Source organism: Leishmania mexicana, chromosome 28, assembly GCF_000234665.1.
Source record: "Leishmania mexicana MHOM/GT/2001/U1103 complete genome, chromosome 28".
Classification (NCBI taxonomy): domain Eukaryota; phylum Euglenozoa; class Kinetoplastea; order Trypanosomatida; family Trypanosomatidae; genus Leishmania; species Leishmania mexicana.
The window spans coordinates 417,547-441,101 of NC_018332.1; the positions used below are offsets into that span (position 1 = coordinate 417,547).

The 23,555-nt window shown below is 58.7% G+C and overlaps 7 protein-coding genes across 7 annotated transcripts; all 7 read left to right on the top strand.

Moving 5' to 3' along the window:
• Positions 1–2,823: 2,823 nt before the first annotated feature.
• On the top strand, positions 2,824–3,801 carry LMXM_28_1140 (putative electron-transfer-flavoprotein, alpha polypeptide; the record flags this gene model as incomplete). The annotated part of the gene is made up of 1 exon (XM_003876905.1): positions 2,824–3,801. The coding sequence occupies one exon, from the start codon at positions 2,824–2,826 to the stop codon at positions 3,799–3,801; it is 978 nt and encodes a 325-aa protein (XP_003876954.1).
• A 2,592-nt stretch (positions 3,802–6,393) lies between these two features.
• Positions 6,394–8,619, top strand: LMXM_28_1150 (putative long-chain-fatty-acid-CoA ligase; the record flags this gene model as incomplete). Its single annotated transcript, XM_003876906.1, has 1 exon — positions 6,394–8,619. The coding sequence occupies one exon, from the start codon at positions 6,394–6,396 to the stop codon at positions 8,617–8,619; it is 2,226 nt and encodes a 741-aa protein (XP_003876955.1).
• A 1,994-nt stretch (positions 8,620–10,613) lies between these two features.
• On the top strand, positions 10,614–11,219 carry LMXM_28_1160 (putative vacuolar type h+ ATPase subunit; the record flags this gene model as incomplete). Its single annotated transcript, XM_003876907.1, has 1 exon — positions 10,614–11,219. One exon carries the CDS (start codon positions 10,614–10,616, stop codon positions 11,217–11,219), a length of 606 nt encoding a protein of 201 aa, XP_003876956.1.
• A 2,760-nt stretch (positions 11,220–13,979) lies between these two features.
• LMXM_28_1165 (hypothetical protein) lies at positions 13,980–15,917 on the top strand (the record flags this gene model as incomplete). The annotated part of the gene is made up of 1 exon (XM_003876908.1): positions 13,980–15,917. One exon carries the CDS (start codon positions 13,980–13,982, stop codon positions 15,915–15,917), a length of 1,938 nt encoding a protein of 645 aa, XP_003876957.1.
• A 721-nt stretch (positions 15,918–16,638) lies between these two features.
• Positions 16,639–16,938, top strand: LMXM_28_1170 (conserved hypothetical protein; the record flags this gene model as incomplete). Its single annotated transcript, XM_003876909.1, has 1 exon — positions 16,639–16,938. One exon carries the CDS (start codon positions 16,639–16,641, stop codon positions 16,936–16,938), a length of 300 nt encoding a protein of 99 aa, XP_003876958.1.
• An 833-nt stretch (positions 16,939–17,771) lies between these two features.
• On the top strand, positions 17,772–18,452 carry LMXM_28_1180 (conserved hypothetical protein; the record flags this gene model as incomplete). The annotated part of the gene is made up of 1 exon (XM_003876910.1): positions 17,772–18,452. The coding sequence occupies one exon, from the start codon at positions 17,772–17,774 to the stop codon at positions 18,450–18,452; it is 681 nt and encodes a 226-aa protein (XP_003876959.1).
• A 2,387-nt stretch (positions 18,453–20,839) lies between these two features.
• On the top strand, positions 20,840–22,366 carry LMXM_28_1190 (copine i-like protein; the record flags this gene model as incomplete). The annotated part of the gene is made up of 1 exon (XM_003876911.1): positions 20,840–22,366. One exon carries the CDS (start codon positions 20,840–20,842, stop codon positions 22,364–22,366), a length of 1,527 nt encoding a protein of 508 aa, XP_003876960.1.
• Between the last annotated feature and the right edge of the window lie 1,189 nt (positions 22,367–23,555).

The window sequence follows — 23,555 nt, forward strand, 5'->3', positions numbered from 1 at the left end:
GGGCAGTCAGCGCGCTAGGATCCAGATCCCGTACGCATAGTTTCTCGCGTCCTATGAAGCCAACCAACCCCCCCCCTCCCCGCGGCGCCTTCCCCAAGGGTGGCGAGTCACTTTTCCGCCAGTCAAGGAAAACCTTAAGCGCGCAGGAAGGATCATTCAAAAAAAAGAAAATGGCAAAATGCAGGGCGCCCAACGAGGAGTGACGCGTGCAGGTATGCGCCCTCGCACACGCATCCATTCCTCATGAGCGAAAGCGAACAACAACAAAAGGGGAGAAATAACAGCGCGATCGTTGTTCATTGCACAACACTTATTCTGTATCCTACCGCACGAATGTGTACGTGTGTGGGGGGGATTGGTCTATGCCTCTGGAGGCATTTGTGTAGTGCTGATACCCTCCACCTCACCCCCCCCCTCTCGCACGTGGTGTGGAAGCCATCCCTGTCACCTTGCTCCGCTCCTTCCACTTCCGTGCCCTACGTTACTCTTCACTCATTTTGCATGTGTGCATCCCCACCTCTACCCTAACACACGCGGTACTCGTTGCGTTGTGGTTGTTGTTTACACGTTCTCCCTCTTTGTGTTTGGTGGGTCACGTCATGTCTCTACAAGGTCACCCGCCGGCGTGGACTTCGCGTTTTCTCGTTTGTTTGTTTTCGGTGTTTCTGCATACCGGAGGATGCCGGTGCGTGTACGTGTGCGTGCTGGGCGTGATGGGCCGAGGGTGTGCGGCGGATCCCTCTCCCTCTTTCGCAATTTCAAAGGACAGATCAAGCGGGCGGAGAGCGGGCACGCGCAGGAAGGACGCGAGAGCATTGCATAGAGTAGGGGGAAGGATGCACTGTGTGAAGAGCGAGTAGGCATGGGGGACGCAGGCATCTGGATACATCCGCTTTACTTTCTTGCGATGCACTGCGAACAATGCAGCTGATCACCAATCTCGCTTGTTTACTTCGATTGCACTTGCCATCCCGATGACTGTGCTCCCTCGCCCACACCATCTTCTCTCTGAGGCAGAGTCTCTCCCTATGGGGCCGCCCGCGTTGTTCTCTCTGTCCCCCTCGCGCCATGAGACGCTGCGTATGACGGGTGCGGTGTTGCGACGGACTCGTTGATACTGCTGGTACTTCCTCCTCCTTCGTGGGTGTGCCACTCACTTGCGCGTTTTCCCTTTTCCGTCTTTTTTTTCGTCGTCGTGGTCTTAGCAGGTACGGTCTTGATACCCCTTCTCTACTCTCTACATTGCCTCACACTGCAGCAGCAGAGGCTCTCCTTTCTTTGGGGGGGGGAGGGTTACTTCGTCGTTCGTTGGGTTCATTCTACTGTCGACGTCTGTCTGCACACGTGAGAGCGTACGTGTCCGCGCCTCGCGCTCTGTGCAGAGAGTACGGCCGAGGGAGCCGAGGAAACCCTATTCCAAAGGAGAGCTTTGTGTGGACAAGGCCAGGGAGAGTGGACCGACAAAAAATGGGGACGAGGTGGCCATCAGCGCCGACATGCCCCTTCTCCTTACCTCCCTGTTTCCACCATGGATCTCGCTGCATTGGTTTGTGTTTTTTTTCCTGTTTCTTGTCTGCGTACGTGCCGTTGTGTCTCGTTGATGTTCTTGTATGCACGAGTGGCGTACGTCTGTGTGCGCGCTCTCTCCTTTCGCTGCATGCACGCTTGTGTGTATGCATTTTCTCTCTCTCTGTGTGTGTGTGTGTGTGTGCTTCGTCCCCCTCTTAAATAGCTCTCCATTTTTTGATGACGATGTTGCTCCCCTCGGGGGAGGAGAGAGGGAGGGGGAGGGGGGACTCTTTTCCGCCTCACCTGCTCATTGCTTGTGTTTTCACGTCCTCTTCTCCTCCTCCTTGTTGTCCTCTGTTCTCACTCGGTTTGCCTGTCTGCCTCTGTCGCTGTGTCTGCGTGCACGTCGGCACACGTCTTTCGTGCGCTCCTATACATACACATGCATCCCCCCCCCATGCACGGAATGTTTCCCCCGCGATGGTCAAAGAAGGAAAGACGTAACTAAGATTTTGAAAGAAGCAAAGGCGAAAAAAAAGGAGATACAGAGAGGCGACAGCGGGGTGACAACATTCTGTGCAGGGGGGAAGGTAATGTCCAGTAGACACCAACTGGGCGGGCTTCTGTTTGTGTGTGTACGTGTGTACGTGTGTGCGTATGGTGTGTGTGGTGTGTGTGAGAAGGGATTGCAGGGGACGAAACCACGACAATGCCGAATCGGGCCGATAAATTCCTCGTAGCTTTGAGGCCGTGTAGGCCACGCCGTCCCAACCCCAGTCAACGCTCTGCCCGCCCCTCATCTGTCCTTGTGCCGGTGCGGAACGTTGTCTGCTTCCCTCTCCGCTCTGGATCTTTGTGTACAAGGCATCCGATCTCAGCGATAGAGACGGATTGTGAGGCATCGGAGGGACTGCATGCCGGCAGGCATATGCGTTGTGCACGGACGGACGTATCAAAGGTGTTGGTGGTGCGTGCATTGCCCCCACTCCACCCCATCGTGTCGCTCCCGTGCCCACGTCTCGTATCATTGGCGTCTCTCGCCGTGCCCGCTCACACATTTGCATGGCCGAGCCTTCCACCACACAAACCCTTCGCCGCCCGTCATCTCCCTTTCATCCACACGCACACGCACACACACAGTTGCAACGAGCAGTGCCCCTTTCCCGACTTTCTCTCTCCAAGGTCATACACCCAGCACACACACAAGCAGCGACTGCGATCCTACCCGCCCCCCTCTTCTCCCTTTTTTTATTCCGTCGTAGAGACACCCGTGTATCTCGAAACGGAAACGAAACCTTTTTCTTTCGGCAAAGCATGTTCCGCGCGACTGCACTCTCACTGGGCAAAGCCCTCGTCATTGCTGAGATGGTGGGTGGGAAGGCCTCACCAGCGACGCTGTCCGCCATTACAGGCGCCACGAAGGTGGGCCCTGTGACGATCCTGGTGGCCGGTGCGTCCGCCAAGGATGAGGCCCAGGTGCTGGCCAAGATCAAGCCTGTTGCGAGCGTGCTCGTGACGGTCGGGGAGCAATACAGCCACGGCCTCCCGGAGGAGTACGCTCCGCTCATCGACGCGGCGGTGAAGGCGAACGGTTACACGCACGTCTTTGCCGGGACTTCGGCATTCGGCAAAAACGTGATCCCCAGGGCGGCAGCGAGGCAGAGCTGCATGCCCATTCCCGAAGTCACGGAGATCGTGGACGAGAACACGTTTGTGCGGCAGACGTACGCTGGCAATGCGATAACGACCATCAAGTCGTCTGACAAGATCAAGTACTGTACCTTGCGCGGTACGTCGTTTGAGCGAGCCGAGGTTGGCGGTGGTAGCGCCGCAGTGGCGGATCTCGCCGCGACCCCGGCGGTGGGTAAGGCAAAGTTTGTAGAAGACCAGCTGTCCACCAGCGATAAGCCCGACCTGATGACGGCAGCGACCGTCATCTCTGGCGGCCGAGGTATGAAGAGCGGCGATAACTTCAAGATGCTCGAGGAGCTCGCCGCCCCGCTGAATGCAGCTGTCGGCGCTACCCGCGCTGTTGTAGATGCCGGCTACGTGCCAAATGAGATGCAGATCGGCCAGACGGGCAAGACCGTCGCCCCGAACTTCTACCTCGCGTGCGGCATCTCCGGCGCTATCCAGCACGTAGCCGGCATGAAGGACTCGAAGGTGATCGCGGTGGTTAACACAGACGAGGAAGCGCCCTTCTTTCAAATCGCCGACTACGGCATTGTCGATGATCTCTTCAAAGTGTTGCCGGCGCTAACGGAGAAGGTCAAGGCGGCTAATGGCAAGTGAGGCCCCCATGGAAAACAGATGAGCGCATACGATGTACGACAACGGAGGAGGGTGGACGTTGCACGAGGCGCGTGAGGCAAGGAAGGCGGGCTGGAAGTAAAGCGGTTATTCGTGGACGCATCGTCGGCACGATTGCTTGTATCACGACCATACGACGGGGCCCTCACTTCCCACCACACATGGGCACTGCAACGTTTTTTTTCTTTTTCGATGTCCTTATTCGCATTCCGAGTCGAAGGGGCGGATGTGTGAACCAGGAGGAGGAACGCGAGCGCTGGACTGCGGTGATGGGATAGGGCAAAGAGGTTCTCCAAGGGCTGCACATATCTATGTCTCTGGGTGCGTGAGTCATTAGAGTGTGTCTTCTTATGTGTGTTCGGCTTGTATGGCAGACATACACGCGTGGCACAGCCATCTGCCCAAACCTTCCTCCCACGCTCTTGCACCTTTGCTTGCGGCTCCCTGCTCCTGGCGCTGCTGTGGCCCGTCGCGTGCGCCTCTCCAGTCCGGAGTGTCCGTGGCCATGGTGACTTGGTGTACAATGACGAGATGGAGAAGCTTGCGAAATCAACCGCACCAGAGGCGCCGACGCCCAAGTGCATGGATTGCGGACCTGGCCACCGGCCTTAGACGCCAGGCCGCCATCCCCCGAAACCGCGTCGCACGCTGAGGCAAGAGGCTCTTGGCGGCAACGGTCCGACATCAGCAGAACGCGGATGCTGAGCTCACGAGACGGCAGGTGGCGACCATGCTCACCTAGTTCCGCATGGGCACCTGTCCGCACTTGCGATTCCTGCAACGGCGGGCGACTGGCAGCGGCCACCATGGGGCGAAGATGGCGTGCTGCCTGCTATCCCGCTAGCTCCGCGGTACTCCCCCCCCCCCCGCGCCAGAGCCTCCGTCTTGGAGTAGGATCGTGGACGCGCCCCCGCTTCTGATCAAGGCACGCAGTCCAGCCCGGTCCGCGTGGCTGCTGATCGCGCGGCGCGCATGCGAGGAAGAGGGACGGGGCGAGGACAAGAGGAGCCCGTTTCAACGGCGGAACGGCTCGGATTCAGTCGTGGTGCAGCACGAAAAGGAGAAGTGTGCTTGCATGCGCGGGGTTGGTGACATGCTGGTGGCAGAGCGGTTAGGGCGCCGACAAAACTGTGGTTTTCTGAAGGGGATGTCTCATGGTTTAAAAAGGAAAAAGATGGTGAGGGTCCACGCTATCTGTGAGTGAAAGAGATGCGGTCTACACATCTCCGGCGTGCCCGACTGCTTCCCTTTTGTTGCCTGCCTCTCAGCGCGCAGATGCTCCTCGCACACGTATTCTCACACGCATCGGCCCCTTCGTGTGTGTGTGTTGATGCTCAGCTTGTTTTCTGTTTTTCCCCCTCTTTTTCCGAGGGAGATGTCCGTCTGCGTCCCTTTTTTGACGGTATGCCTCTGCCTTTGTGTCCTTCTTGATGCTTCTTTGTTGCCGTGGCGGGGCAACAGCCGAACACGCCGGGAGGTTTGCGGAACACCCCACAGACGGCCAAGGAAAAACAAAAAGCAATCAAGGTAGGCGTGACTGGAGAAGGGCCAAGGAGGAAAGGGAAGAGGAGTAGAGAGGGAAAACCATGGACGGCAAAGGGCGAGCCCATCACCGCAGGCGTGTTGGCATTAGGGGACGTGTGGGTGTGTGTCTGTGTGCGTTGGCGGAGGGCGGGGTCTTTCACGGCCACGGGCGCAACGGTTTCTCTCTCGCTTTTCCTTTTTTGTGTTGTTGTTGCTGTCTAACGGTTCTCCTTGCGTGCTGTTTTCCGCGCACAGGGGGACGCAGGCAGGCAGGCATATGCGTGAATCGATGGGTGTATGTGTGCGTGTTGGTGGCACTTTGCTTGTTTTTTTGTTCAAATACAATGCTCCTCTCCGTTTGGTCGGCACAGTTCTCTGTGGCGGTTCCTCCTCTGTATGCACCGCTGCCGTTGTGCATGTGTCTCTCTCACTCTCACTCTCGTTTTTTTTTCATTTTCGTGTTGGTGGGCGTCTGTGCGCGCGGGTGTCGGGTGTGCTTCTCTTGAGCGTCTTCGCGATTTCGTCTCCCCTCTCATCGACCATGGCGCACCCCACCCCGCCCACAGATGCCCACCAACAGGACAAGAGCTGAAAAAAAAGAGGCCCGTCTGGAAAGGCGAGGAAGAGGAGTCTCGGGAGAAGCCGACGTATCGCAGATCTAGCTAGTACTTCATGAGCGGGCCAATTCTCACAGAGTCTCATACACGCCGCCACGCATGGACTCCAGACCACCCTCCCTCCTCCTCCTCGCGTTTATCCTTCACACCTCACGCCCTTCCTTCACTGCCATCTCCACACTCCACCTCTCCCTTCCACAGACACACACAGACAGCTTCCCTGCCTTTTTCAAGACACGCCCACCCAACCCACACCACGAACATGTTTTTGGCGTGCCAAAGGAACATTAAAGGTGGACACGAGTAAGTCTGATCTCTGCCGCCTTCAGCTCCCACACCACCCCCACCCGCTGTCCTCGCCTCGTGCACTTCCCGCTGTCTTGGCATTCGCTTCTCTCCTCTCCCTCTCGAATACAAAACAACAACCGACGCCATGTTCCGCGTCTTTACCTCCCCAATACTCGCCAAGGTACCCTACGCCACCCTGTTTGAGTACAACCATGTCCTCAAGAAGGTGTTTGAGGCCCAGCCGTCAAAGGTGGCGCTGAGACATGAGGTGCCGGGGATGCCCGAGGTGCAGTTCACGTACGGGCAGTTGCAGCGCGACGTAGTGGCCATGGCGGACGCGATGGTTCGGCGCAAAGAGGCAGTGGCGCAGGCGCGCGGCGAGACTTCGCTGAGCTGGCTGCAGCCAAGCAGGCCGGCGCACGTGCGTAGCGTGTTCGCGCAAGGCGAACGGACACCGAGCTGCGACTACATGAAGGACACAGGCTTCTACACGACGTCCGTGTTGTGCGGCCCGGGGTACACGTATGCTGTGTCGCTGCTGGCGAGCTGGTCACTGAACCAGCTGGTCACACCGATGTCCGTGTCTCAGCGGTATAAGGATGAACTGATGTACGTGCTGAAGCACAGCGGCAGCCGCAGCATTGTGGGCAACACAAATCTGCTGAAGGAGAAGTTACCTGCCGAGTACGAGGAGCTGTACGTTCGCGCTGAGGTGGACATCGATAAAATCCCGCAGAGTGCGTCGAGGGAACCAAAGCTGCCCGAGAACTCCAGCGTCACCTCCAACACGTTCCTCGTCGACACCGTCTACGACGCCACTCTTCTCGTTCGCGACATCACTGCAAAGCGTGATACTAAGGAGACCGCCATGCTGGAGACGGAGTGGCTACCGCCCGCGAAGAGCGCCTGTGCACCGATGCAGAGCGCTCAGGATCTCGTGAAGCGTCTCGACGACGAAAAGGCCGCCGCCAAGGCTCGCGAGTTGGATCGGCACGCAGAGATTGTGCAGCAGGAACATCTCCTCCGGAACCGTGCGCCCACGGAAGCCACGGGAGGTGCTGTTCCTGCCGGGAGCGACGTGGACGGTGATGGCCTCTTCTGCTTCGACTCCGGGCACCTTGATGGACTGAATCCCGTTTACCAGCGCTGGCACGCTATGCCGTGGGCACGCCCCACCAAGTATGACGACTGCCTCATGCTCTACACCTCCGGCACGACGGCAAAGCCGAAGGGCGTCGTGCACACCCACGCCAGCGTGACCAACATGGTGAAAGTGCTGCAGGATGCGTGGCAGTGGAGAGATACGGACAGCATTCTTCACGTCTTGCCGTGGCACCATGTACACGGCCTTGTAAACATTCTTCTGTGCGCCATCGCGTCGAATGCTCGTTGCGTAGTGACCACCTTCGACGACGCTGCGCGGGTGGCCCATCGGCTCGAGCAGGGCGACATCACGCTCTTTATGGCGGTGCCCACCGTCTATGCGAAGCTCAGTGATGCCGTGCAGCGCAAGTTCAGCCCCGTTGAGAAGACCGGATTCCGAAAGGCTTGCATGGAATCTGTGCGCCTCATGGTCTGTGGCAGCGCACCCCTGCCGGTGCCCACGCTCAACCAGTTCTGCGAGCTCTCGGGTCACACGCTGCTAGAGCGCTACGGCATGACAGAGATCGGCATGGCCCTCAGCCAGCCGCTCCACCCCATCTCCGACCGGCACCCCGGAACGGTAGGCTCGCCGTTGCCGACAGTGAAGACGTATGTGCACCAGCCGGAGACGGCGGAGGCGATGGAGCAGGCGTCGGCAAAGGAGGCGGAGTACGACGAGGTGGGTGGGCTGAGTATCGCGTCGGAGTCGCTGTTCGACCGCTACTGGAACAATGCGACGGCGACGAAGAAGGAGGTGCGGACGAATGCGGCAGGGATGCGGTTCTTCGACACGGGCGACACCGTTGGCGTGCGGCTGCGCGCGAGAAAGCCTGCTGTGTATACAATTCTGGGGCGGTCGACCGTGGACATCATCAAGTCGCGCGGGTACAAGCTCTCTGCGCTGGAGATCGAGGCGACGCTGCTTGCGCGCAACGACCTGTTTTACGAGATGGCTGTTGTTGGCGCCGCGGACGCTGTGCAGGGTGAGAGCGTTGTGGCGGTTGTTGCGATGCAGCCGGAGGCGGCGAGGGCGCGCGGCATCGCGTTTGGCAAGGGCGCCGCGTGGTGCGAGTCTGCAGCGGTGACGGAAGAGCTGAAAAAGGTTGCCCTGCAGCTACTGGCGCCGTACAAGTGCCCGTCTCGGTACATTGTCGTGCCGGAGATCCCGCGCAACGCAACGGGCAAGGTGAACAAGAAAGAGTTGAAGAAGGTGCTGAGTCTTCCGTGAGGTGCTGTGTGCGCCGCATGTGGCGAGTGGGAACTTCGGGGCGCAAGGGATGGACCGTGCGATGTGCACAAGAGGAGCCTTCCTCTCGTTCTGCGTGCGTGTGCGAGGTCTCGTTGTGCTGTGAGGTTGGCGGCGCTGCGATGGTGCGCGCGGGCTCGTGCCCCTTTTGTGGTGGTCACCAGAGGAAAAGGAGGCGGAGTGCTCACTGGGCGGATGCCTTCATCACAGGCACAGTCGCACCTTGTGCACTGATTCTTTCAATTGTATTCTTTACCTGTTCCCAGCTCCACCCACCCTCCTCTCGCGCTTGCTGGCGAAAACCATGGAGTACTAAGGGACCGTTGTCTATCGCCATCAGTGTATGACGAGGTACAGGGGACGCCACCCGGCAGAGGGCACGAGTATCTACGTCTGAGCAGAAGGCGAGGAGAATGTATCTACACGCACATGCACACGGCACCGCCTTTTCTTTCTCCTTCTTGAGTATCAACACTCGAACGTTTTCTTGCTGTGTGCTCCTGCGGGTGCGCGCTCGATACTCATCGGAAGGAAAGGGGAGAGGAGGGAGGAGTGGGGGGGGGGACGGCAATGAAAAGACAGAGCGGCGTTTGGCGCCACGACGTTGGGGTAATGTCTGTCCGCGTGCGCGAAGCCCCTCCTGGAAGCGGGCTTGTCTGACGGACTTGCGCTCTTGCGACTGGTTCGTGCGCGGAATCACTGCCTGCAGCAGCCATCATCGCTCTGGATGAATTTGTGTCTCGCACCTTGTCGACCTTGAGCCGCCATCTCGCCGTGTCCCGCTTCACGCACCAACACATGTGCGCACACTCCACTGTGGGATGCACGTGTCCAAGAGCGGCTGAGCGGCGCACATACGCACAACGGGCGTGGTGGCTGGATGCGCTGCAGCCGCTGCGGCGGGGTGTCGCTCCAGGCACGGCTGGTTGCCCGATGACCGTTGTGACCTGAGGGAAGTTCCACACCGTAGATGACCGAATGCAGCGAGTGCACCGATGCCAACAACCGTGTTTGCACGACATCACCTCCCAGCTGACGATTGTGCACCATATCCTACCAGGCCTGGAGTCCGTGAAGTCCTTTGGTGCACCACTAGGGCATGTGCTGGAGACAGAGGGCGGTGCGTTTCGGGAGATGGCCGCTCTGCGGTACACAGACTTGTGCGCTGGAGAAGCGAGACGGCCACTGCCAAGGCTCTACGGATATGTGTGCGCATGGATGTCGTTCTCTTTCTCTGTCAACTTGGTGTGCCTCCTACGTGGCACTAGTGCGGTGGCCACGCCCTTGTCCGCGTAGCTGACCCCCCTCCCCCCCCACACACACAACACCTTTGTGTATGTCGTGTTTCTCTTCTCGTCTGCATCCAGGCCCCGGCAAGTCGAGAGTCTCCCCCCCCCTCCCCAACCTTCCTCGACAAGATAAAGTGTCGATGTCGAGCAGTGCGCGCATGGTGTGCAGCACAGAAAATTAGGCTGCTCATCTGTGTGCCTTTGCGTCTGTGCGTAGGCCATTCCATGTGCAGCGCAAGGCATCACAATCCCTGGTTGGCAGGTGGGCATTTCCAGCGGCATCGCTCGTGTCTTTCATGGAGTGCCCCTCAATCCTTGAGAAGTGCGGGATGTGTTCGCGCCCTTCGCCGCGCCCCTCTCTGTGTCTTCTCTACCTGTCTCCACGCTTACAATCAAGTCCCTGACCTTCTCTTCGTCCTTGCTTTGTGCGTTGTCGGGGTATCCGCTCGTCCCCAACCGCAGTCTCGCCCGTTGTCGTAGACGTGTTCCCCGGTTCTTCCCGCCGTTGTCTGTGACGCACCACATTATCGATCACACACACATCCGACCCAACCGGCTGTTTGTCGCGCCTGACGGACTCACTTGTAGGTAATCGCGTACACGCTGCAGCTCACCGCCCATCGGTGCTGTCGCCCTCGTCGACAGCCATTTGCGCTCTCCCCTCCCCTACCCAAGCGACTATTTCGGATGTCTGTATTCGGCGCAAGGATGTTCGGCGCTGGCTGCATGCTGGCGGTGGCTGGCGCGGCCGTTGCCTACGGCGTCGATCCAGCGAGCGTGGATGCCTGCATAGCAGTCATGTACCCGCAGAGTGCCGGTTTCTTCGGCTCCATGGGTGCGGCGGCCGCCCTCGTCTTTGCCAACCTGGGCTCTGCCTACGGCGCGGCCAAGTCTGGCGTCGGCGTCGCCTACCTCGGCCTCGCCGCCCCTGAGAAGATTATGCGCGGCATCGTACCAGTTGTCATGGCTGGTATCCTGGGTATATACGGCCTTATCATTGCCGTCATCATCAACAATAACATCCACACGGAGGACAACAGCTATTCCTCCTACGCGGGCTTTCTCCACCTCGGCGCCGGTCTTGCGGCTGGGCTCGCGGCCCTCGGCGCCGGTCTCTCCATCGGCGTCGTCGGGGACACCGCAGCTCGTGCGTATGGTAAGCAGGACCAAATCTTTGTGGCGATGGTGCTCATGCTGATCTTCTCCGAGGCGCTGGGCCTCTACGGGCTTATCATTGCGCTCCTGATGAACAACCAGGCAAACCGCTACACCGATCTGTGCAGCACTTCGTAAAGCGCGAAACGTACGCACGCAAAACGAAAACATGGCAGCGCGTTGTGGCACACGTGGCAGGATGAGGCCGAAGAGTCGTCATCACCAGGGATGCGCAGAGCTGGGTGCCGGGTGGTCTGCGCGGTAGCCTGGTAGCGAAGGGTTGCACGGTGGTGAGAAAACGCCTGTGTTTTCTGCTGCCCCTCCCATATGCTTCTGGCGCACAAGGCATCTGCGCCTCTCTATCTCGCTTAGTGTCCTCGTGCTTGCTCGCCCGGGGTGCGTGTGCGTCGTCGCGCATCTGCGCTGTCGACCGAGCTAGCCGGCGGGGGACAGGCCGTCGGTGCTCTGAGATGCGGTCATGCTGTTCCTACTACAACTGTTATGCTGCCGCTCCCCATTCCGCCGCCACCTACACTCCCCTTCTCCTTGCCGACGCGCGTTTTGCGTGTGCGCGGTGTGGCCGGCATTTGGCGTTCTCGTTGGTTTCTTCGCTCTCTTAGCGTAAATCTGTTGCTGTTGCTTCTCTGGCCAGTGTGCGGGCCAGTCCTTTGTCCTCATCTGTGTGTGTGTGTGTGTGTGTGTGTGTGTGGGCATGTCTTCGCTCACACACGTGTTTGCGGTGGAGGTAAGGGGGAGGCGCGCGGAGGATTACATTGAGTCATTTGCGCCAGACGCTGGTGGTGGAGGGATTTCCGTGTGCCTCTGTGTGTTTTGTTTTTGTGTTTGATTCGTCTTCGGTTGTCACTGCGTTGCTTGGTGATGTGGACGGTGATAATGATAGAAGCATTCCCGTGACTACGTGTGTGTGTGTGCGCCGTTGCTTTGTGCCACCCTGTCAGGCGGTGAAGTACACCACCACCACACCCTCCACTCTCTGACGAAAACAGAAGACAAGCAGAAACCAAACCGAAAGAAATAATAAGCTGATGCTCAGCGGGTAGTGTGTGATCCACCACTCACATGGCACGCCTCAATGACAAGCTCTGCTGCCAGAGGCCGATAACGCAGAGCACGCTGCAGCTTCTGGCCGATGTCTTCTATGAAAACGGTGCCCAGCACCTGGAACTGCGCGGGGCAGGCTCTGCTGGCTTCAAGCGCTGCACGGTTGCTCTACCTCAAGTGCCGTTCCGTTTCTTGGAGTAAAGGTGCAGGTTGAAGAACTCGCAGGACTGGGGCCATCCGCGGCTCTTTCACGCATGCGCCCTGTTTGGGATTCGGGAAGACACACGCACACATGCGACGCGACGGCCACTTCCTCTCTCTCCTCTCTCTGTGCTTGGATGTGCGCGGCCGGCTACAATCGATGCGCCGGCCTCCATCTGCGTCGCCGAGATGCGTGAACGCACCGCATCTGTATCTCCTCGCATCCGTAACGTCAAACATAGTCGCGCGTGCGAGTGCGCACGCGTATTCTTTTTCTTCGCAGGGGGGACAAGATGGGCATATAGCCAGCAACAATCCCAACTCCTTCCACTGCCGCGAGGTCCTTCTGTTTCGGCGCAGTCCTTTCTTGGACCTTTGTCGCGTTCGCCTATCTCACTCCGCGCCTCTCTCCTGCTCCGTCATTGGGGTCACCCCTCCCCCTCCCCTCCTTCGACGATATCCGCGTCGTACTTGTTCCTTGCGTGTTGTGTTGGTTGACAACTGCGCCCATCGCGCTCTATCTACGCCATCGGACACACCGCATGCGCACCCGCTCCCGTTTCATTCTTCTTTTGTGTTCTTTCATAGATTTTTTTCCCCCGTATTCTCGTCACTTGTATTGGTACGTAGGACAAGCTCTCCTGTCTTGCCTCACTTATGGGCGCCGTCCTGAGAGGCGCCGTCAGACACCTCACAGCAGATCGTCACTGGGGCGCGGAGGACCTCGCCCCGCCTCCTTTTCTGGTGCCGTTTTCTGGTGCCTCTACTGAGGATGAGCACTCGACTCGACTTTATGCCTGCGGGTGCCTCCGTGCTCTGAGTGCAGACGGGTGGGCCAAGGGTAAGCCGATACGGTGGCGCGTTCCGGAAAGCGTGAACCTTTCTGGCATCGCTGGCAGTGGAGGAGGCGTTGCTGACGACAGGCAAACCGAAGGTGACGCTGCGGCTGACGTGCTGGTGAAGCTTGTTTCGGTGCTGTCCTCGCATCAGCTGGCCGTCTTTTCTCTTGAAGGTCATAGCGAGGTGACTGCTGCGGATGTGCATCAATGGGCAACATGGTTGGGGCCGGATGCGCGAGCTAGGTTACCTGCGGCGCCGTGGAGCAACATTTGTGTCGCGAACCTGAGCGACTGTTCTCTGGGGGACGCCGGCGTGCAAGCGCTCATTTCCATTATTTTCCCTAGCGCTACTGCACCGCCAAACGACGACTCTCGGCATGCTGCGTCGGCACCGCACCGAGCACGTCTCCCTCTTCTGGAGTCCTTGATACTCGACGGTGTAGGTCTGACAGACCGCGGTGCGGTGTGGGTGACTTCCTACTTGGAAAAGGTCGCACAGTGTAGAGACGGTGCGCGCCCGTGTGCTGCACGTGATGACGCGTCCGCATCTCTCTGCAAGCGCTGCCTTCTGCATACACTCTCTCTGCAGCGGAACACGCTAGGAGCCGTCGGGGTCCTGAAGCTCTTGCACGCCTCCCTCGTGAATCCATTCCGTGCAGGCAGCGCAAACGGCCACATCGTAGACTCTATCGATCCCTCCTGGAACTCGTTGGCATCTGTGCCGCGTGGCTGTGTTGGCGAGGAAGAGAACAGCTCGGCCGCCCGCCGGAAGCTTCTCATTGCTCTCGGTGCGGGCATGGCACAATCGGCATGTGAAAGGCAACCCCTGGAAGCGGCAGAAGAAGCATCATCACCGCGTAGGAGTCCTCTTCTCTTAGTGGGCTGCGGCGTGGACGAGGCCGATGCACGTGCGCTGTACACTGAAGGTTTTCTCTTTGCTTTCCTCGAGTGCTTTCGTGAGGCGGCGTACAAGGAGATGGGTGACCTCTCGCAGCGCTCTCCGGCGCGGCAGGTTTTGCTGCCGCCCTTGTGCATGCAGCTAACCAAGCTTGACCTCAGCCACAACCACTGCCTCGGTGATGCTGGCATCCGGCAGCTGTTGAGCGCTCTTCTCTGTCTGGAAGCAACGCGTGAAGTGTCGCGCAGCACGTGGCACCCGCTCGGTTCTGCGCAGCACGCGTTTAGTGGTGTCGAAGAAATTGTGTTACGCGAGGTTGGCTGTACGGATGCCGTGCTGGCGGATGTGCTGCGACTGCTGAGCTCGAACATTAATCGAGCCATTCCAGGCTTGACGCGGCAGGGAAGCGTAGCACGCGAGCTTTCCGACCTCGAAGCCGTCTTTCAAGAAGAGGTGCATCGCACTCTTCTCGACGAGGCGCGCGTCCTGGCAGGTATCCGCGCAGAAGGGGTTCAGCAGAACACCGAGAATGCCGAGAATGACAGTTTCACGCCGTTCACATACCTGCCATCGCTAAGGCTGCTGGATCTCTCCGAGAACTCGTTCTACTCAGCTGCCCTTATTGGTGCTGTAATGGCTGGGGCTGCTCTACGTGCATCATACGCACCTCCTCGCGCATCCGACTCGGCGGTCACTGAGCACCACGCGGCAGAAAAACATGGCGGCCTAGCGCCGCGTGAAATGGGCCTGAGTGCCACTGCCGGTGAACACGGCTTCGCCTTGGGCTTGGAGGAGTGTGGGCTCGCGGACACGGCCTTGCTGCAGCTCCCACTCTCCCTTCAGCTGCTGCGAGCCGTGATGCCAAAGTACGAGGAACCGCGCTTTTCCACAGCCTCCTGCCCTCCCACCGTTGGGCCACGGCATCCGACCCAGCCTCAGTCGCGTAGATGCACTTGGTTCCTGGGAGGCAACCATCTCACCCACTTGGCGCTCCTTCGACTTCGGGAGTTCACGAAAACCCTGGCGCGGTGCACCTCCGGGGGCATCCCGCTATGCTCGGTTAACGCCTACGTGGAACGGAATGCAATACTGCATACTGCCACCACAGTAAGGGAGAGCGAGGAAGAGGACATGGAGGGTAGTGAGGCAGCCGCCGTGGACGCTTCTTGCCTGTCGTGGCTCGGCATAACGGCTATGGAGGACAACGTCCGAGGTGGTGGCATCACCGAACGAGCCGCCTCAGGAAGCGATGCAAATTTTGCCAACCACTTTGTGACTCTGCACGACCTCACGGCACTGCGGGTGAGCTGGCATCAACTTCCATCCTTGTACAACCTCGCAGCTGTGGAGAAGGGCCGCGACCCTTGCCAGTTTCCCATCGCGTCAAAGTCTCTCCTGCGGCGGGGGCCGCAGACCAATGCGGCGGGGTTCAGTACCTGTCCAGTGCACCCTGTCCGCATCAGTGCCTCTGGCGCTGTGGCTCCGGCACCCGTTGCGGGGGTCACTGCACCAGAAACGCGAAGCAGTCAAGCCTGGGCGCGCCTCTCGAGACGCACCAGTGTCGAACCCGAGCCTTCTCTTGCCTATGCGGATGGATACTCTGATGCGTTGGTCGACAGGATGGACTGTCACGATGACCATGCTGCGTTGTGGGCATCGCCATCATCGATGACGGTAAGCACCAATGCCCTCATTGATGCCTTGATTGCCGAGGCGGAGCAGGTGATGCGGGAGCGCAGTCCTTTTGTGGAGGCGGGCCGCCAACTCGCGAGTGCTGAGCTGCTCACGGGCCTGCCCTCTCCATCACCGCTTGACACGCATAGTGGCCTTGAGTGACGTGAGCCTCGGAAGGCCAGAATCAGAGAGGATGGAAGGCCATATGCCTGCCCCAGTTCGTGTGCCTGGGTCCATGTTATGTTCGTGCAACACCGAAGACAGCAGGAGAGCCGAAAAAAAATGGAGCGGCCGAAATTTGGCCTGCACGCGGAGGACTCGGCAAGAAAGACACACAACAGAGACGCGACGTGGGAGGGCAGCACCAGATCGCACCGGTCAACTAGGTATGGCGAATGTGCCACTGCCGCCGCATAGCCTCTCGCTCCGCGTATGACTCGTCTTCAGGTCGAACTCTTTGAGGATAGTCCGCCGCCTGGACACGCTCACCTCAAGTACACAGAGAGACTTGCAGAGAATCGCATGTGTAGCTGCGCCCTCCCCTCCTCCTCCTCCGCATCTCTCACAACTTCTGTTCAGGCCTCTCTCTCTCGTCGAGCGTTTCCGGAACTGCTGTGAGTGAGTGCACCCTTGTGCGGCATCACGTCTCTTCGCGACAGAGCAGGAAGGGTTGCATCTTAGTAGTCTGTACGTGCTCTGCAGACAGAGATCACACTCTCGACCGTGATTGTGTGGGAGCTGCGGACGCTGCGCCACCCCATCACATTGCGCTTCTACCTCCCTCATTCCTCCCCCCTCCACTGGTTCTGCGTGAATCCTCTTCACTTGACAACGCGGACCTCGTTCAGGGCCTGTCTCTCCTATCCAAACCTTCCAAAATAAAATGAGCGAACCATGCGTCTTCAAGGGGTGCTCGAACATGGCGTTGGTGGCACTGCCCAAGTGTGAGCACTGCGAGAAGCGCTACTGCACGAGCCACATGCTGCCTGAGCGGCACGGGTGCGGCGATGCGTGCAAGAACACGGCGCAGCGACAAGCCACCGCCGACGCAGCGGCGCAGCGGCGGGCACGGCGGCACCTCGGCAATGAGGACGCGAAGAAGCGGCTGGACAAGAAGCTGGAGGCCAACGAAGCGGCGCGTAGAAAGAAGACAAAACCGGCTCAGGCCCCCGCTAAAAAATGACATGTGCGGAGACACGACAGGCGGTACACGCAGCGCGCCCCGGCACGCGAGCGGCGGCTCTTGACAGCAGCGGGAGAGCTCAAACGAGGAAGGCGTAGGCGAATGCCTCAGTAACGGTGCCGCTGTCGCTTTCCACCCCTTCTCCCCTCTCCTGAGCTCGTTGGTCGTTATCGTCGCCGACCCATTACGAGCACCTCGCTGAATACCCGAGGGAATATGTTGTGGTAGCGGTACAGGCCTGCGAAGCGGGCAAAGGTGGCGCGACGAGGCGCGGACGCCGCCTCTGTCCACGACATGCATAACTGGAACGCTCTCTGTTTCTATCTGTAGGTTTTCGCCTCGGCAGCTCCTGCTAAGACATTCAAAAAAGAAAGGGTGATGAAGATAATCGCCATAGTGCAAATGGTGGTGCTTGGCTGGCCGCGGACTGATAGAAGCACCTCTGCATGTTGGGTGCGTGCCAGCAAGGGATCCGCGATTCGGGCAGCTCCTGCACTAGTCGGGTGCGAGCGCCGCGCCTGATAGTGTTCCCTACTTCTCCCTTGCTGCACTACCTCCTGATCACGGGGCCTTCCTTTAGCTTCTCCTTTCCCTCCGTCTTGTCTTTCCCTCTTCCCCCCCCCCCAAAAAAAAAAAACTGGGAAGCTGTCTGTGCGAGCCAATCCCCCCCCCCCACCACCACCACCACCATCACACGCCTCCTTTTCTAACTTACGTCCTTTGCCATCGCAGGGAAAGGCGCGGCAGACCACCGTGATCAAGCGCCCATCCACGCTTCACAGACCACCCTTATCCACACCCTTACCCCAAATTCGTGCAACGCCGCAGTAGTCATGTCCAAAAAGTACAAATCCTTCTACGAGAACGATGGCAGCGGTCGAGATACCTTCGTCAACTACGCCGGAGCGTACTGGATGAACCCATTGCCAGCCGGCACCTTCTTCAAGAGCAGAGGACTCCTGACTCAGCCGAGCGTGCCGACAGAGTACGGAACTAGCCTCGTGATGGATGACAGCACCCCATTCCCGGGCCGGACCCTCTTTGGCAAATCGCGCTACGGCACTACCATTCTGGCAGCAGACCAGGCCGCCGCAGTCGACCCTACGGCTGGCTCGCAATCTGGCCACTCTGCCGGTATGGGTAGCACCTCTGGCTCGACCGCAAACCGCGTGGCGGGGACGGACGCGGACGCGCCAGATTTCGACGGGGAGGCGACAGCACTCGAGCACATCTCATTCGACGTCTCGAACCCGGAGCGGCGTCTGCGGCAGCCAGGGCACGCTACGACCGGTCTGGAGGGCACCGGCGGCGGTTCCACCTACAACGGCGTCAAGGAGCCATGGACAGCGCCGAACGCGGTGGACAGCACGCTGTTGCGGCTGGCTCCTGCGTACGAATCGACATGCCACTACCACCTGCGCACGGGTCTCTTCTACACCGAGGACGCTGCGCCGCCGCACGAGATGACTCTTCCAGACAAGGGTGTCACGTGGGGCAGGTCTCGCTACTACTGAGCAGCGGCTCTTGTGTACGTGCGCGTATGCGTGAGAGTGTGGTTGTGCGCAAGGGACGTCGTCGGCCGTCCATCTCGCCGCTTTCCGTTGTCACCACGCGGCATGCGTCGCATCACACTTGTACAGTACCTTCCTTGGCGTTCCAAACGTGCGTCACCGACCGCCTCAGAGCGGCACTCGAACTATTGCGCATCCGGTCACGCGTTTGAAGCCATCTCTGTGTATGCGTTGCGCGCACCTGCCGTTCGCTCTGCCGCTCTGGATCGCTCGCGGACTTCTTTTTTTTTCGAATATTGTATTCTCAAGCATGGGGACATCGTCTCCACCTCGACTTCTTACACCCTCGCTGAGCTACTGCACAAGACATCTAGCCGCAAAACTGGATGCGTCCTGCATGTGCACAGGAGGGCGTCGAAATCACTCAACAGCACCTCTGAGGTGTCGCCCATGCACGGATCATGTACAGCAGTATCTCGTTTTTTTTTCATTGTTCATTATTATGAGATTGACGTCAGAGAGGCGTAGGCGGATGAGCGCCCTTTCTCCCAAACTCCAACGGTACAGGTGCACGTCAGCGGAAAAGAAAGGGAAGCGGGCGCTCACACACACACAAACTCTCACACGCAAGCACGCACACGGTAGCCTAATATACTCTTCCATCTCTCTTGCATTGCTACTAAACGGACGCTGCGGCCTCGCTTAGTCGGCCTTTTATTTTGTATCTCTCTCTCTGTGGGTGTACGTGCGTACTCGAGTTGTTGTTTACCATCACGGCCTCCTGCTCTGTGTCTTTGCCTCCTCACCGGATTTCCCCATGTACCGCTGTCTGACGTAGATGCCTATGCTCCCCCCCCCCTATTGCCTCCCACCCCCCTCCCCCACGTCCGCCCGATATAGCTGTGACAAGGTGTGAAGAGCAAGTACGTTGGCAGGGCAGGGGATCAGACGCTCACCACGTAGCTATACGAAGAAAAAAATGAAGGATGCGCTGGCCAGTGCTCTTGCATGTCCGACGCTGTGTTTCGCTTGCTGCTCTTTGTGAAGGTGAAGGGTAGTAGCGAAGCATGCGCGACAGGGGTAGCGCTACCGTCACGGACACATCCGCATAGGCGGACGGAAGAAAGATGGGGAGAGGTCAATGGGGACTGACCCGCATCTGTCGCGATCTGTCTCTTCCCTCATGGTCTCCCTTTGCTCACTATGGGTATATGGCCGAGCACACGTGTGTGTGTGTAAGTGGGGGAGATGCACGAATTATCAACGTTTGGTGAGCGCGAGTGGGCCGTTGCTCCCCACTGATGCCAACCACGCACCAGTGCAAGAAACAAATCCGGAAACGAAGCGAGAGTCCTTCACGAGGCTCAGGGGGTCGATGCTTACCCACACTTCTTTTTTGGGGGAGGGGGAGGAGAGGGCGGGGTGCACGCATGCGGCACACGCAAACAGACTGTGAAGCGGGGCGGATGTAATCGTGTGCGGATCGTCCTCTCCTAGTATTGGTGAAGGGTGTCACCGATAGATGCTGTACACCGTGCACCCTCATCCACCCCCCTGCACCGTTAGGATGTTTGTAGCACCCCCTCCGCCGCGTGACTCGCACGGCTGTCAGCCGTGCATGTGCTACCCCACGCGCTTGAGCCCCCGCTGCTGCGACAGGCAGGCTTGAAGGCGAATGTGGATATCCAGTTTCCCGCCCCAGTTGCCAGTGAAAACGTACGGTGGGGTTCCTTCGCCGCGACTTTGACCACCTCTTTTTTTTAATGCCGACTCTATCAGAGCATCACTTCTGCCTCCCCCTCCCGCCCTTTTCTTTTCTTCGGGGTGAAACTGCAACTTCATCTCCTTGCTTTGACCACACTGGACGTGTAGTTTTTCTTCACGCGCACCTCTCCCCTCGCCTCCCGCCTGTCGTCGACACCCATACCGTCACACGCGCACGCAAACGCGCCATACAACCCTGCAGAGGTCCGGTGTGCAACCCTTCCACCTCCATTTATGACGGCAGAGCCCGCCCACTACATTTCTCTCACAAAGAACAAAAAAAAACAACGCATCGAACCATAAAAAAAGAAAACAACGTCGTCGTCGTCCACTATCGAAAGTCCATTGTTTCGCCGCACCTGTGCGCCTCTCTGCCATCCCCCACAGCTACTTTGCTTATCGTGTGCGAGTTAGCCCTTCTCTCTCGCTCCACTCGTGAAGCGCCTGCCACAAAGCGATATCGAGCGCGGTGATCGAAGGAGCGCAGCGAGTGTGTTCTAATTTTCTTTTCGTTTTCCGGATTTCGCTCTCGTCTGTGTCCGCCTTGCCGCGTGCCTCGCCTGATCTCCTCTTTCAGGTACAGCAAACCCTCCAGTGCCCTCTGCTCTCCATCCTGCCACAGGACGATGGCATCGATCAGCACGACGGTGCAGTTGTACATCAAGTGCTCGCACTTGTTGGACAAGGATTTGACTTCAAAGTCCGATCCGTACGTCGCTCTGTTCGACATCACGGATGGCGGCAAAGTCTGTGTGGGACGCACCGAAGTAATCAAGAATAACCTCAACCCTGAGTTCCATACGTGCATTTCCGCGACCTACTTCTTCGAAGTTCGCCAGGTCATGCGCGTGGAGGTGTGGGACAGCGACAAGAACAAGCCCGATGATCTGCTAGGCGTTGCGGAGTTCACGTTTGGGTGTCTGCTGTCATCGCGCGGCTCCACACTGACGCTCAGCCTCGGCGGCAAGAGCACCGTGACGCTCACTGCGTCATATGTTGGGTCACGGCGCGGCACCATTGGCGTGACCTTCCGCGGCCGAAGCCTGAAGAAGATGGACCTGTTCGGCAACTCAGACCCGTACTTCGTTCTGAGCCGCCTTCTCCCCAGCGGCCAGCGGGTCACCGTCTACAAGAGCGAAGTGATCAAGAACACGCTGAACCCGCAGTGGAAGCCGACGCGGACGATCGACCTGGTAGAGCTGTGCGGGGGTGACTTTGTCTCCCCTTGCATCCACTTCGAGTGCTTCGACCAGGACCTCGGTGAGGACGAGTCGATAGGGAGCTTTGTGCTCACTGGTGGGCAGCTGCTGGTTGCCTCTGGGAAGGAATTCGAGCTGGTGGTTGAGAAGAAGGGGAAGCGGAAGTCGCACGGGTTTATCGCGGTGACCCGGTGCGACTACGTGAGGAGCTACGACTTTCTCGAGTATTTGCAGGCTGGCATGTCGCTTAGCATCGCCTTCTCAATCGACTTCACCGGGTCGAACGGGCCGCCGAGCGACCCGCGCTCGCTGCACTTCTACAGCCCGCAACACCCGAACAGCTATATCCGGGCCATGCTGGCTGTGAGCAACGTTGTGCAGGAGTACGACAGCGACCGGATGTTTCCCGTGTACGGGTTCGGCGCGGTGGCGCCCTTCACGAAGGGCACGAGCCACTTCTTTCCGCTGAGCGGCAACCCCTCGAACGCGTACCTGAATGGCATGCAGGCGGTTGTGGACACCTACGCTGGGCTACTGCCCGCGCTCCAGTTCAGCGGGCCGACGAACTTTGCACCGACGATCCGCACGATCACTGACGGAGCGCGACAGTTGCGCGGCGTGTACACGATTCTTCTGATTCTGACGGACGGCGCGATCACCGACATGCAGGATACGATCGACGCTATTGTGGCCGCCGACGACGCGCCGCTGTCGATTGTGATCATCGGCGTTGGGCGCGCCGACTTCAGCGCGATGGTGCAGCTGGACGGAGATGGTGGTGTCCTTCGAGATCGCAGCAGCCGACCAGCGCGTCGCGACTTGGTGCAGTTTGTGCCGTTCAGTGAGTTTGAGGGGAAGAGCCCTGCAAGGCTTGCAGCCGCGGTGTTAATGGAGATTCCGAAGCAGGTGGAGATGTGGGGGCGCATCGTGCACGCTACCCCAGGTCACTTCTAAAAGGCTCTGCGCACAACTCCCTCTTCTTGTTTTCTGCGTTGCGTACTTTTTATTGTTGCATGTTTGCGTTGTTTTTTTTTCTGTCATTGTGTTGATATTGCTTTCCTTGAGTCGCCCCCCCCCCCTCCCCTCCCTCCCTTCCTCCCTCCCCTTTCTCTGAGCACGAAAACCCTGCTGGCTTTTTGTTCTCCTCTCTGCGCGCGCGTGCCTGTACACGCTGCACGCGTGGCAGCTCAGATCTCTGTTCTCCCTACTTTTTTTTAAGAGGCACTTGTGCATCGATGTGCCTGTATATATATATACGTCTGTGTGTGTGTGTGTTGCTTGCTTGCTTGCGTGCTTGCGTGCATGTGTACATGTTGGTAGTGTTTTGGTTGCTCATGCCCTCGAAAGCGCGGTACCCACAAAACATAATTGGGCTCTCAGGGTTGCGATGGGGCGAATGCTTGCGCTGCCGCAGCTTCTCAAGTCCCAATGGGATGCTGCCTCTGCGCCGGTGCAGCGTCGATGCCTGACGTAGATGTAATTGCGTGCCGCATGAAGCTCTTTCAGCGTGCGCTCTTTCCGACAGATGGTGTGGCGGCCGTGACGCAGAGTTGCCATATTGCCAACCACGATGCTGCTCCAACTCTGCGAGCTTTCAACTCTGCCCTTTTTTTTGCCTGGTCCTCTTCTCTCCCGCTTTTGTTTTTCACGGCCTTCGCATGAACGACGTCACACGACATCGAACCCGCGCCCCCCCCCCCCACCCACCCACACACACACACCACATCCCCGCCCCTCTTCGCTCCTTATTCTACACGTGCGCACATCGGCAGGGTATCTAAGCGTCACGCCGCTCTCAAGTCCCTCTCTCTCTCTCCTCCTCCTCCGCCTTTTTCGTTTTCGATCTCACTTCCCCGCCCGCACGCCGTCCGGTATCAAACGGAATATCACGTACTGTTCTCCGTCACGTGTGCAAGCGTCTCTCGATCTCGCGCACTGACGCCTCCGTTTTTCTTTTTTTGTGTTTATTTTTCTGTTTGTTGTTGTTGTTTGAGGGTGTATCGTATTGTCCGCTTATATTGTGCTCCATTAAGCGACGTGCGAACACCTTTCCCTCCCCTCTCCTCTCCTCCTCCTCCCCTCCCAAGGCAACCTACGTACCACCCGCACCTGTCTCTCTCTTTCTCCACCAGCTTGGAGACAC